This window comes from Oncorhynchus kisutch, linkage group LG18 (genome assembly GCF_002021735.2).
Source record: "Oncorhynchus kisutch isolate 150728-3 linkage group LG18, Okis_V2, whole genome shotgun sequence".
In the NCBI taxonomy this organism is placed as follows: domain Eukaryota; kingdom Metazoa; phylum Chordata; class Actinopteri; order Salmoniformes; family Salmonidae; genus Oncorhynchus; species Oncorhynchus kisutch.
Window position 1 is genome coordinate 84,664,871 of NC_034191.2, and position 15,276 is coordinate 84,680,146.

The window sequence follows — 15,276 nt, forward strand, 5'->3', positions numbered from 1 at the left end:
CAGGGTATCATCACTATCATACTAACACCCAGGTTATTATCATCGCTATCATACTAACATTCAGGTTATCATCACTATCATACTAACATCCAGCAGGTTATTATCATCACTATCATACTAACATCCAGCATGTTATTATCATCGCTATCATACTAACATCCAGGAGGTAATTATCTGTGCAAGCCTACCCTTGACCATGTGGCATTAACCCGTAACAGTAAATCAGTTTTTTTTATCTCACAGATTACAATGACATCTCTCCTTATATGTGTCTTTAAAGTGTTTTGATATACATAACCTGCAATGATGAAAATCACTGCATTCAACCCTGTGTAGATCAGTCAATTCTAAAAGTATAGACTTAAAACTCAGGATTCTGTAATAGCATACCCCAATGAGGATATGTGTTTACTTTTAGCTTTCTGTGCCAACCGGAAGTGCCATAATTGGTGTCATAGGGGCTGTTTCGAAGGGTTAAAACCTGTTGCGACTCCAGGGGCAGTATTTTCATTTTTGTAAAAAAAACGTTCCCGTTTTAAACAGGATATTTTGTCAGGACAAGATGCTAGAATATGCATATAATTGACAGCTTTGGATAGAAAACACTCTAACGTTTCCAAAACTGTAAAGATATTGTCTGTGAGTATAACAGAACTGATGTTGCTGGCGAAAGCCTGAGAAAAATCCCATCCGGAAGTGCCCCATATTTCGTTCCAATAAGTCCCTATTGAGCTGTGAATGTGCTATCAACCAGCTTACACTTTCTACGTGTTCCCCAAGGTGTCTACAGCATTGTGATGTAGTTTTACGCATTTATGTTGAAGAATAGCCGTAGGCGGCTACATTGCGTAAGTGGTCACCTGATGGCTCCCAGGGTGACTCTCGTGTAATCTCGAGCCATTATTCCAATCGGTCCTATTGAAAAACTAATTGTTCCGACGGATATATTATCGAATAGATATTTGAAAAACACCTTGAGGATTGATTATAAACAACGTTTGCTATGTTTCTGTCTATTATGGAGCTAATTTGGAATATCTTTCGCCGTTTTCGTGACTGCAATTTCCGGGCGATTTCTCAGCCAAACGTGAAGAACAAACGGAGCTATTTCGCCTATTTCGCCTACAAAAATAACAATAATAATAACATTGGCTAGCCAACTGGGAGTCTCGTGAGTGAAAACATCCGAAGCTCATCAAAGGTAAACAATTTAATTTGATTGCATTTTCTGATTTCCGTGACCAAGTTACCTGCTGCTAGCTGGACAAAATGCTATGCTAGGCTATCGATATTACACAAATGCTTGTCTAGCTTTGGATGTAAAGCATATTTAGAAAATCTGACATGACAGGGTGATTAACAAAAGACTAAACTGTGTCTCAATATATTTCATTTGTGATTTTCATGAATAGGAATATTTTCGAGGGATATTTATGTCCGTTGCGTTATGCTAATTAGTTTCAGGCGATGATTATGCTCCCACATGCGGGATGGGGAGTCAGTAGAGGTTTCCAAATCTTCATATGTGCGATTAGGCAACCCTCATGAATGTAAATCGGTCATGACTCCCATAAAATTTCACACACACACACACACACACACAAACACACACACACACACACACACGTGTTATTTCTTACATTGGTACCCCAGGTCATCTTAGGTTTCATTACATACAGTCGAGGAGAACTACTGAATATAAGAATATAAGAGCGTCAACTCACCATCAGTACGACCAAGAATATGACTTTCCCGGAGCGGATCCTGTGTTCTGCCTTTCCACCCAGGACAACGGAATGGATCCCTGCCTGCGACCCAAAACAAGGATGTCGTAAAAGAGGCAAACAAAACGGTCTTCTGGTCACGCTCCGGAGACGGGCACATCGCGCGGTACTCCCTAGCATACTACTCGCCAATGTCCAGTCTCTTGACAACAAGGTTGATGAAATCCGAGCTAGGGTAGCATTCCAGAGGGACATCAGGGACTGTAACGTTCTTTGCTTCACGGAAACATGGCTCACTCGAGAGATGCTATCGGAGTCGGTGCAGCCAGCTGATTTCTCCACGCATCGCGCCGACAGAAACAAACATCTTTCTGGTAAGAAGAGGGGCGGGGGCGGGGGCGTATGCTTTATGGTTAACGAGACGTGGTGTGGTCACAACAACATACAGGAACTCAAGTCCTTCTGTTCACCTGATTTAGAATTCCTCACAATTAAATGTCGACCTGCATTATCTACCAAGGGAATTCTCTTTGATTATAATCACAGCCGTATATATTCCCCCCAAGCAGACACATCGATGGCTCTGAACGAACTTTATTTGACTCTTTGCAAACTGGAATCCACACATCCTGAGGCTGCATTCATTGTAGCTGGGGATTTTAACAAGGCTAATCTGAAAACAAGACTCCCTAAATTGTATCAGCATATCGATTGCGCAACCAGGGCTGGTAAAACCTTGGATCACTGCTATTCTAACTTCCGAGATGCATATAAGGCCCTCCCCCACCCTCCTTTCGGAAAAGCTGACCACGACTCCATTTTGTTGCTCCCTGCCTACAGACAGAAGCTAAAACAAGAAGCTCCCACGCTGAGGTCTGTTCAATGCTGGTCCGACCAATCTGATTCCACGCTCCAAGACTGCTTCCATCACGTGGACTGGGATATGTTTCGTATTGCATCAAACAACAACATTGACGAATACGCTGATTCGGTGAGCGAGTTTATTAGAACGTGCGTTGAAGATGTCGTTCCCATAGCAACGATTAAAACATTCCCAAACTAGAAACCGTGGATTGATGGCAGCATTCGCATGAAACTGAAAGCGCGCACCACTGCTTTTAATCAGGGCAAGGTGACCGGAAACATGACCGAATACAAACAGTGTAACTATTCCCTCCGCAAGGCAATCAAACAAGCTAAGCGTCGGTATAGAGACAAAGTAGAATCGCAATTCAACGGCTCAGACACAAGAGGTATGTGGCAGGGTCTACAGTCAATCGCGGATTACAAAAAGAAAACCAGCCCAGTCACGGACCAGGATGCCTTGATCCCAGGCAGACTAAATCACTTTTTTGCCCACTTTGAGGACAATACAGTGCCACTGACACGGCAACAAAAACATGCAGACTCTCCGCATGTAAAGTATTTAAACGTGTTAACCCTCGCAAGGCTGCAGGCCCAGACGGCATCCCCAGCCGCGCCCTCAGAGCATGCGCAGACCAGCTGGCTGGTGTGTTGACGGACATATTCAATCAATCCCTATCCCAGTCTGCTGTTCCCACATGCTTCAAGAGGGCCACCACTGTTCCTGTTCCCAAGAAAGCTAAAGTAACTGAGCTAAACGACTACCGCCCCGTAGCACTCACTTCCGTCATCATGAAGTGCTTTGAGAGACTAGTCAAGGACCATATCACCTCCACCCTACCTGACACCCTTGACCCACTCCAATTTGCTTACCGCCCAAATAGGTCCACAGACGATGCAATCTCAGCCACACTGCACACTGCCCTAACCCATCTGGACAAGAGGAATACCTATGTGAGAATGCTGTTCATCGACTACAGCTCAGCATTTAACACCATAGTACCCTCCAAACTCGTCATCAAGCTGGAGACCCTGGGTCTCGACCCCGCCCTGTGCAACTGGGTACTGGACTTCCTGACGGGCCGCCCCCAGGTGGTGAGGGTAGGTAACAACATCTCCACCCCGCTGATCCTCAACACAAGGGTGCGTTCTGAGCCCTCTCCTGTACTCCCTGTTCACCCACGACTGCGTGGCCATGCACGCCTCCATCTCAATCATCAAGTTTGCAGGCGACACAACAGTGGTAGGCTTGATTACCAACAACGACGAGACGGCCTACAGGGAGGAGGTGAGCCCTGTCGGGCTGTATCACCGCCTGGTACGGCAACTGCTCCGCCCTCAACCGTAAGGCTCTCCAGAGTGTAGTGAGGTCTGCCCAACGCATCACCGGGGGCAAACTACCTGCCCTCCAGGACACCTACACCACCTGATCTCACAGGAAGGCCATAAAGATCATCAAGGACAACAACCACCCGAGCCACTGCCTGTTCACCCCGCTATCATCCAGAAGGCGAGGTCAGTACAGGTGCATCAAAGCTGGGACCGAGAGACTGAAAACAGCTTCTATCTCAAGGCCATCAGACTGTTGAACAGCCACCACTAACATTGAGTGCCTGCTGCCAACACACTGACTCAACTCCAGCCACTTTAATAATGGGAATTGATGGGAATTGATGTAAAATATATCACTAGCCACTTTAAACAATGCTACTTAATATAATGTTTACATACCCTACATTATTTATCTCATACGTATACGTATATACTGTACTCTATATCATCTACTGCATCTTTATGTAATACATGTATCACTAGCCACTTTAAACTATGCCACTTTGTTTACAAACTCATCTCATATGTATATACTGTACTCGATACCATCTACTGCATCTTGCCTATGCCGCTCTGTACCATCACTCATTCATATATCTTTATGTACAGTGCCTTGCGAAAGTATTCGGCCCCCTTGAACTTTGAGACCTTTTGCCACATTTCAGGCTTCAAACATAAAGATATAAAACTGTATTTTTTTGTGAAGAATCAACAACAAGTGGGACACAATCATGAACTGGAACGACATTTATTGGATATTTCAAACTTTTTTAACAAATCAAAAACTGAAAAATTGGGCGTGCAAAATTATTCAGCCCCCTTAAGTTAATACTTTGTAGCGCCACCTTTTGCTGCGATTACAGCTGTAAGTCGCTTGGGGTATGTCTCTATCAGTTTTGCACATCGAGAGACCGAATTTTTTTCCCATTCCTCCTTGAAAAACAGCTCGAGCTCAGTGAGGTTGGATGGAGAGCATTTGTGCATTTGTTCTTTCCACAGATTCTCGATTGGATTCAGGTCTGGACTTTGACTTTGACCATTCTAACACCTGGATATGTTTATTTTTGAACCATTCCATTGTAGATTTTGCTTTATGTTTTGGATCATTGTCTTGTTGGAAGACAAATCTCCGTCCCAGTCTCAGGTCTTTTGCAGACTCCATCAGGTTTTCTTCCAGAATGGTCCTGTATTTGGCTCCATCCATCTTCCCATCAATTTTAACCATCTTCCCTGTCCCTAATGAAGAAAAGCAGGCCCAAACCATGATGCTGCCACCACCATGTTTGACAGTGGGGATGGTGTTCAGGGTGATGAGCTGTGTTGCTTTTACGCCAAACATAACGTTTTGCATTGTTGCCAAAAAGTTCAATTTTGGTTTCATCTGACCAGAGCACCTTCTTCCACATGTTTGGTGTGTCTCCCAGGTGGCTTGTGGCAAACTTGAAATGACACTTTTTATGGATATCTTTAAGAAATGGCTTTCTTCTTGCCACTCTTCCATAAAGGCCAGATTTGTGCAATATACGACTGATTGTTGTCCTATGGACAGAGTCTCCCACCTCAGCTGTAGATCTCTGCAGTTCATCCAGAGTGATCATGGGCCTCTTGGCTGCATCTCTGATCAGTCTTCTCCTTGTATGAGCTGAAAGTTTAGAGGGACGGCCAGGTCTTGGTAGATTTGCAGTGGTCTGATACTCCTTCCATTTCAATATTATCGCTTGCACAGTGCTCCTTGGGATGTTTAAAGCTTGGGAAATCTTTGTGTATCCAAATCCGGCTTTAAACTTCTTCACAACAGTATCTCGGACCTGCCTGGTGTGTTCCTTGTTCTTCATGATGCTCTCTGCGCTTTTAACAGACCTCTGAGACTATCACAGTGCAGGTGCATTTATACGGAGACTTGATTACACACAGGTGGATTGTATTTATCATCATTAGTCATTTAGGTCAACATTGGATCATTCAGAGATCCTCACTGAACTTCTGGAGAGAGTTTGCTGCACTGAAAGTAAAGGGGCTGAATAATTTTGCATGCTCAATTTTTCAGTTTTTCAATTGTTAAAAAAGTTTGAAATATCCAATAAATGTCGTTCCACTTCATGATTGTGTCCCACTTGTTGTTGATTCTTCACAAAAAAATACAGTTTTATATCTTTATGTTTGAAGCCTGAAATGTGGCAAAAGGTCGCAAAGTTCAAGGGGGCCGAATACTTTCGCAAGGCACTGTACATATTCTTTATCCCTTTACACTTGTGTGTATAAGGTAGTAGTTTTGGAATTGTTAGCTAGATTACTCGTTGGTTATTACTACATTGTCGGAACTAGAAGCACAAGCATTTTGCTACACTTTGCTACACTCGTGTATAAGGTAGTAGTTTTGGAATTGTTAGCTAGATTACTCGTTGGTTATTACTACATTGTCGGAACTAGAAGCACAAGCATTTTGCTACACTCGCATTAACATCTGCTAACCATGTGTATGTGACAAATAAAATTTGATTTGACACACACACACACACACACACACACACACACACACACACACACACACACACACACACACACACACACACACACACACACACACACACACACACACACACACACACACACACACACACACACATCTTGGACGGAGGTACTCGGACCAAGAAACAGCCTCGTACATTTGCAATGTCTTCAATTAATTTTGACCGTTACGAAAATGACTACATTTAGAAAAGTCCCAGAGTCGCAAGACTAGGTGCATTGAAACCGGCTCGGCCCATAGAGATGGACCCCAATGTTTCTGTCCGATCGCTCATTCAAGGACCCCGTAGCAAGGCATGGGAAAAAAGTGGATTTTCAGCACCAATTAAGGTCAAGCTCGGGCACCGAATGACCTATCGAGCCGAAATGTGGGATTCGGGGTCGCCTCAGCTTGTCCTATATATAATGTCAGAACTCGACCCACAGCTAGAACGTAACTACGTGTTTTACATTTTTATTATGGTTTGAACAGAAGGCGCTGTGAATTTTGGGCCTGCTCTGAAATATCTTTTTTATCATATTTTTTTTAAACCTTTATTTAACATGGCAAGTCAGTTAAGAACAAATTCTTATTTTCAATGACGGCCTAGGAACAGTGTCTGTTCAGGGTCAGAATGACAGATTTGTACCTTGTCAGCTCGTTACTCGTCCAACGCTCTAACCACTAGGCTACCCTGCCGCCCCAATATGTGATAGTTGGATTCTAAACGAGTTGGAAAAAGTGGGTGTGGTGTCAGTTTGTATCAGTTTGTTGTCAGAATGACATCTAATTGACTGATGGACAGTTTCTTGCTGGTTGACTTTTGTCCATTTGCAATATGTTTAAACAGTGAGGTACCATCACCAAAATGACAGTCTGAAATCAACACCAACGAGCAATGGAGAGGAACCACTATCACTGCCCGGCCATCCCGAGTTCATCAGGCCAGTCAATTCTGCATTTCTGCAGTATTTATGAGCATGTCAAATTCTTGATGGTACATGGCAAATGGACATAAAATCCTGATTTGGCACTTTCAAATCTTTCATATTGCATTTAGACATTTCTTATGGCGTTTGGCCCCCCCAAAAAGTTACTTTTGACTTTGACTTTTGACTTCCTATGAAATCATATTGCAAATTGCAAAATAATGATAATAAAATTTGACAAAAGTATATTCATACAGTTCTTACACATGTGTAATTGACAAAAAAAATCTAAAGAATTTCGAAAAACAGTCCAGAAAGCACTTTTTTAAGGGGGTGATAAGTATTTGTAAAAATGTTCAGTTTTTGGAAATTTTACTTTTGGGTCTTGCCTTGTGTTACATTTGCAATATGAAAAATCATGGTGGAGCGCACTCGCCATCTGTTGGATTTTTGCAGTGTTACACCTGGCATTTGCCATATGGCATTTGCAATCAACTTTGAATGAAACGACGCCGAATTGAGTGGTATTGGACACCATGTACTGTATATGGTTTGTACAGTGCCAATGACTTCCCATTCATTTTTGTACATTTCAGGGGGGTGTTCCCTTACTAACTTTAAGCATCAGCTGTCAGAGCAACTCACAGATCACTGCAGCTGTACAGAGCCCATCTGTAAATAGCCCATCCAACCAACTACCTACCTCATTCCCATATTTGTTTTTGTTTTTCTGCTCTTTTGCACACCAGTATTTCTACTTGCACATCCTCATCTGCATATATATCACTCCAGTGTAAATTGCTCAATTGTAATTACTTCACCACTATTGACCTATTAATTGCCTTACCTCCTTACTTCATTTGCACACACTTTACAGATGTTTCTATTGTGTTATTGACTGTACAGTTGTTCATTCCATGTGTAACTCTGTGTTGTTGTTTGTGTTGCACTGCTTTGCTTTACCTTTGCCAGGTCACAGTTGTAAATGAGAACTTGTTCTCAACTGGCCTACCTGGTTAAATAAAATGGAAAAAATTATAAATAATAAACATTGACTCTATACCCCCCTGTATATATTATTTTTTACTGCTGCTCTTTAATTACTTGTTACTTTTATCTGTTATTCTTATCTGTATTTTTTTTAAACTGCTTGGTTAGGGGTTCGTAAGAAAGCATTTCCCTGTAAGGCCTACCTGTTGTATTTGTCAGGTGACTAATACAATTTAATTTGATTTGATCTTTCTCTGCAGCTGGAGGAGGAGGGCTCGACCAAGACGGGCAGTATGTTGGACCTCTTCAGGATCCCCTACTTGAGAAAACGGGCTCTCATTCTCTGCTATATCTGGTAAGTACCTCATTCTCTGCTCTATCTGGTCAGAACCTAATTCTCTGCTCTTTCTGATCAGTACCTCATTCTCGGCTCTATCTGGTCAGTACCTCATTCTCAGCTCTATCTGGTCAGTACCCAATTCTTTCCTATATCTGGTCAGTACCTCATTCTCGGCTCTATCTGGTAAGTACCTCATTCTCTGCTCTATCTGGTCAGAACCTAATTCTCTGATCTATCTGATCAGTACCTCATTCTCGGCTCTATCTGGTCAGTACCTCATTCTCTGCTCTATCTGGTCAGTACTTAATTCTCAGCTCTATCTGGTCAGTACCCAATTCTTTCCTATATCTGGTCAGTACCTCATTCTCGGCTCTATCTGGTCAGAACCTCATTCTCGGCTCTATCTGGTCAGTACCTCATTCTCTGCTCTATCTGGGCAGTACCTAATTATCTTCTCTATCTGGTAAGTACCTCATTATCTGCACTATCTGGTCAGTACCCCATTCTCTGCTCTATCTGGTCAGTATCTCATTCTCTCCTCTACTTGGTCAGTACCTCATTCTCAGCTCTATCTGGTCAGTACTTCATTCTCAGCTCTATCTGGTCAGTACCTTATTCTCTGCTCTATCTGGTCAGTACTCAATTCTGTCTCTATCTGGTCAGTACCCAATTCTCAGCTCTATCTGGTCAGAACCTCATTCTCTGCTCTATCTGGTCAGTACCTCATTCTCTCCTATATCTGGTCAGTACCTCATTCTCAGCTCTATCTGGTCAGTACCTATGTCTCAGCTCTATCTGGTCAGTACCTCATTCTCAGCTCTATCTGGTCTGTACCTCATTCTCTGCTCTATCTGGTCAGTACCTAATTCTCTGCTCTAGCTGGTCAGAACCTCATTCTCTGCTCTATCTGGTCAGAACCTCATTCTCTGCTCTATCTGGTCAGTACCTCATTCTCTCCTATATCTGGTCAGTACCTCATTCTCTCCTCTATCTGGTCAGTACCTCATTCTCAGCTTTATCTGGTCAGTACCTCATTCTCTGCTTCATCTGGTCAGTACCTTATTCTCAGGTCTATCTGGTCAGTACCTCATTCTCAGCTTTATCTGGTCAGTACCTCATTCTCAGCTCTATCTGGTCAGTACCTCATTCTCAGCTCTATCTGGTCAGAACCTCATTCTCTGCTCTATCTGGTCAGTACCTCATTCTCTCCTATATCTGGTCAGTACCTCATTCTCAGCTCTATCTGGTCAGTACCTCATTCTCTGCTCTATCTGGTCAGTACCTCATTCTCAGGTCTATCTGGTCAGTACTTCATTCTCAGCTCTATCTGGTCAGTACCTCATTCTCTGCTCTATCTGGTCAGTACCTAATTCTGTTTCTATCTGGTCAGTACCTCATTCTCTCCTATATCTGGTCAGTACCTCATTATCTTCTCTATCTGGTCAGAATCTCATTCTCTGCTCTATCTGGTCAGTACCCAATTCTGTCTCTATCTGGTCAGTACCCAATTCTCAGCTCTATCTGGTCAGAACCTCATTCTCTGCTCTATCTGGTCAGTACCTCATTCTCTCCTATATCTGGTCAGTACCTCATTCTCAGCTCTATCTGGTCAGTACCTATTTCTCAGCTCTATCTGGTCAGTACCTCATTCTCAGCTCTATCTGGTCAGTACCTCATTCTCAGCTCTATCTGGTCAGTACCTCATTCTCTCCTCTATCTGGTCAGTACCTCATTCTCAGCTTTATCTGGTCAATACCTCATTCTCTGCTTCATCTGGTCAGTACCTCATTCTCAGCTCTATCTGGTCAGTACCTCATTCTCAGCTCTATCTGGTCAGTACCTCATTCTCTTCTCTATCTGGCCAGTACCTAATTCTCAGCTCTATCTGGTCAGTACCTCATTTTCAGCTTTATCTGGTCAGTACCTCATTCTCTGCTTCAACTGGTCAGTACCTCATTCTCAGCTCTATCTGGTCAGTACCTCATTCTCAGCTCTATCTGGTCAGTACCTCATTCGCTTCTCTATCTGACCAGTACCTAATTCTGTCTCTATCTGGTCAGTACCTCATTCTCTCCTATATCTGGTCAGTACCTCATTCTCTTCTCTATCTGGTCAGTACCTCATTCTCAGGTCTATCTGGTCAGTACTTCATTCTCAGCTCTATCTGGTCAGTACCTCATTCTCTGCTCTATCTGGTCAGTACCTAATTCTGTTTCTATCTGGTCAGTACCTCATTCTCTCCTATATCTGGTCAGTACCTCATTATCTTCTCTATCTGGTCAGAATCTCATTCTCTGCTCTATCTGGTCAGTACCCAATTCTGTCTCTATCTGGTCAGTACCCAATTCTCAGCTCTATCTGGTCAGAACCTCATTCTCTGCTCTATCTGGTCAGTACCTCATTCTCTCCTATATCTGGTCAGTACCTCATTCTCAGCTCTATCTGGTCAGTACCTATTTCTCAGCTCTATCTGGTCAGTACCTCATTCTCAGCTCTATCTGGTCAGTACCTCATTCTCAGCTCTATCTGGTCAGTACCTCATTCTCTCCTCTATCTGGTCAGTACCTCATTCTCAGCTTTATCTGGTCAATACCTCATTCTCTGCTTCATCTGGTCAGTACCTCATTCTCAGCTCTATCTGGTCAGTACCTCATTCTCAGCTCTATCTGGTCAGTACCTCATTCTCTTCTCTATCTGGCCAGTACCTAATTCTCAGCTCTATCTGGTCAGTACCTCATTTTCAGCTTTATCTGGTCAGTACCTCATTCTCTGCTTCAACTGGTCAGTACCTCATTCTCAGCTCTATCTGGTCAGTACCTCATTCTCAGCTCTATCTGGTCAGTACCTCATTCGCTTCTCTATCTGACCAGTACCTAATTCTGTCTCTATCTGGTCAGTACCTCATTCTCTCCTATATCTGGTCAGTACCTCATTCTCTTCTCTATCTGGTCAGAATCTCATTCTCTGATCTATCTGATCAGTACCTCATTCTCGGCTCTATCTGGTCAGTACCTCATTCTCTCCTATATCTGGTCAGTACCTCATTCTCTGCTCTATCTGGTCAGAACCTAATTCTCTGATCTATCTGATCAGTACCTCATTCTCGGCTCTATCTGGTCAGTACCTCATTCTCTGCTCTATCTGGTCAGTACTTAATTCTCAGCTCTATCTGGTCAGTACCCAATTCTTTCCTATATCTGGTCAGTACCTCATTCTCGGCTCTATCTGGTCAGAACCTCATTCTCGGCTCTATCTGGTCAGTACCTCATTCTCTGCTCTATCTGGGCAGTACCTAATTATCTTCTCTATCTGGTAAGTACCTCATTATCTGCACTATCTGGTCAGTACCCCATTCTCTGCTCTATCTGGTCAGTATCTCATTCTCTCCTCTACTTGGTCAGTACCTCATTCTCAGCTCTATCTGGTCAGTACCTATTTCTAAGCTCTATCTGGTCAGTACCTCATTCTCTCCTCTATTTGGTCAGTACCTCATTCTCAGCTCTATCTGGTCAGTACTTCATTCTCAGCTCTATCTGGTCAGTACCTTATTCTCTGCTCTATCTGGTCAGTACTCAATTCTGTCTCTATCTGGTCAGTACCCAATTCTCAGCTCTATCTGGTCAGAACCTCATTCTCTGCTCTATCTGGTCAGTACCTCATTCTCTCCTATATCTGGTCAGTACCTCATTCTCAGCTCTATCTGGTCAGTACCTATGTCTCAGCTCTATCTGGTCAGTACCTCATTCTCAGCTCTATCTGGTCCGTACCTCATTCTCTGCTCTATCTGGTCAGTACCTAATTCTCTGCTCTAGCTGGTCAGAACCTCATTCTCTGCTCTATCTGGTCAGAACCTCATTCTCTGCTCTATCTGGTCAGTACCTCATTCTCTCCTATATCTGGTCAGTACCTCATTCTCTGCTCTATCTGGTCAGTACCTCATTCTCTCCTCTATCTGGTCAGTACCTCATTCTCAGCTTTATCTGGTCAGTACCTCATTCTCTGCTTCATCTGGTCAGTACCTTATTCTCAGGTCTATCTGGTCAGTACCTCATTCTCAGCTTTATCTGGTCAGTACCTCATTCTCAGCTCTATCTGGTCAGTACCTCATTCTCAGCTCTATCTGGTCAGTACTTCATTCTCAGCTCTATCTGGCCAGTACCTCATTCTCTGCTCTATCTGGTCAGTACCTAATTATGTTTCTATCTGATCAGTACCTCATTCTCTCCTATATCTGGTCAGTACCTCATTATCTTCTCTATCTGGTCAGAATCTCATTCTCTCCTCATTCTGGTCAGTACCTAATTATTTCCTATATCTGGTCAGTACCCAATTCTCTGCTCTATCTGGTCAGAACCTCATTCTCTGCTCTATCTGGTCAGTACCTCATTCTCTCCTATATCTGCTCAGTACCTCATTCTCAGCTCTATCTGGTCAGTACCTATTTCTCAGCTCTATCTGGTCAGTACCTCATTCTCTGCTCTATCTGGTCAGTACCTCATTCTCAGCTCTATCTGGTCAGTACTTCATTCTCAGCTCTATCTGGTCAGTACCTCATTCTCTCCTCTATCTGGTCAGTACCTCATTCTCAGCTTTATCTGGTCAATACCTCATTCTCTGCTTCATCTGGTCAGTACCTCATTCTCAGCTCTATCTGGTCAGTACCTCATTCTCAGCTCTATCTGGTCAGTACCTCATTCTCTTATCTATCTGGCCAGTACCTAATTCTCAGCTCTATCTGGTCAGTACCTCATTCTCAGCTTTATCTGGTCAGTACCTCATTCTCTGCTTCAACTGGTCAGTACCTCATTCTCAGCTCTATCTGGTCAGTACCTCATTCTCAGCTCTATCTGGTCAGTACCTCATTCTCTTCTCTATCTGACCAGTACCTAATTCTGTCTCTATCTGGTCAGTACCTCATTCTCTCCTATATCTGGTCAGTACCTCATTCTCTTCTCTATCTGGTCAGAATCTCATTCTCTGATCTATCCGATCAGTACCTCATTCTCGGCTCTATCTGGTCAGTACCTCATTCTCTCCTATATCTGGTCAGTACCTCATTCTCTGCTCTATCTGGTCAGAACCTAATTCTCTGATCTATCTGATCAGAACCTCATTCTCGGCTCTATCTGGTCAGTACCTCATTCTCTGCTCTATCTGGTCAGTACCTAATTCTCAGCTCTATCTGGTCAGTACCCAATTCTTTCCTATATCTGGTCAGTACCTCATTCTCGGCTCTATCTGGTCAGAACCTCATTCTCGGCTCGATCTGGTCAGTACCTCATTCTCAGCTCTATCTGGGCAGTACCTAATTATCTTCTCTATCTGGTAAGTACCTCATTATCTGCACTATCTGGTCAGTACCCCATTCTCTGCTCTATCTGGTCAGTACTCAATTCTGTCTCTATCTGGTCAGTACCCAATTCTCAGCTCTATCTGGTCAGTACCTATTTCTAAGCTCTATCTGGTCAGTACCTCATTCTCTCCTCTATTTGGTCAGTACCTCATTCTCAGCTCTATCTGGTCAGTGCTTCATTCTCAGCTCTATCTGGTCAGTACCTTATTCTCTGCTCTATCTGGTCAGTACTCAATTCTGTCTCTATCTGGTCAGTACCCAATTCTCAGCTCTATCTGGTCAGAACCTCATTCTCTGCTCTATCTGGTCAGTACCTCATTCTCTCCTATATCTGGTCAGTACCTCATTCTCAGCTTTATCTGGTCAATACCTCATTCTCTGCTTCATCTGGTCAGTACCTCATACTCAGCTCTATCTGGTCAGTACCTCATTCTCAGCTCTATCTGGTCAGTACCTCATTCTCTTCTCTATCTGGCCAGTACCTAATTCTCAGCTCTATCTGGTCAGTACCTCATTCTCAGCTTTATCTGGTCAGTACCTCATTCTCTGCTTCAACTGGTCAGTACCTCATTCTCAGCTCTATCTGGTCAGTACCTCATTCTCAGCTCTATCTGGTCAGTACCTCATTCTCTTCTCTATCTGACCAGTACCTAATTCTGTCTCTATCTGGTCAGTACCTCATTCTCTCCTATATCTGGTCAGTACCTCATTCTCTTCTCTATCTGGTCAGAATCTCATTCTCTTCTGAATCTGGTCAGTACCCAATTATTTCCTATATCTGGTCAGAACCTCATTCTCTGCTCTATCTGGTCAGTACCTCATTTTCTCCTATATCTGGTCAGTACCTCATTCTCAGCTCTATCTGGTCAGTACCTATTTCTCAGCTCTATCTGGTCAGTACCTCATTCTCAGCTCTATCTGGTCAGTACCTCATTCTCAGCTCTATCTGGTCAGTACCTCATTCTCTCCTCTATCTGGTCAGTACCTCATTCTCAGCTTTATCTGGTCAATACCTCATTCTCTGCTTCATCTGGTCAGTACCTCATTCTCAGCTCTATCTGGTCAGTACCTCATTCTCAGCTCTATCTGGTCAGTACCTCATTCTCTTCTCTATCTGGCCAGTACCTAATTCTCAGCTCTATCTGGTCAGTACCTCATTTTCAGCTTTATCTGGTCAGTACCTCATTCTCTGCTTCAACTGGTCAGTACCTCATTCTCAGCTCTATCTGGTCAGT

The 15,276-nt window shown here is 43.4% G+C and overlaps 1 protein-coding gene across 2 annotated transcripts in view; it reads left to right on the forward strand.

The window, feature by feature from the left end:
* Window positions 1–15,276, forward strand: part of slc22a13b (solute carrier family 22 member 13b) — an 89,162-nt gene that overhangs the window by 12,621 nt on the left and 61,265 nt on the right. For both annotated transcript variants that reach the window (XM_031796927.1, XM_031796926.1), the window contains exon 6: window positions 8,609–8,703. In XM_031796927.1, the coding sequence (XP_031652787.1) occupies window positions 8,609–8,703 (95 nt within the window). The remainder of the gene's footprint in view (window positions 1–8,608; window positions 8,704–15,276) is intronic.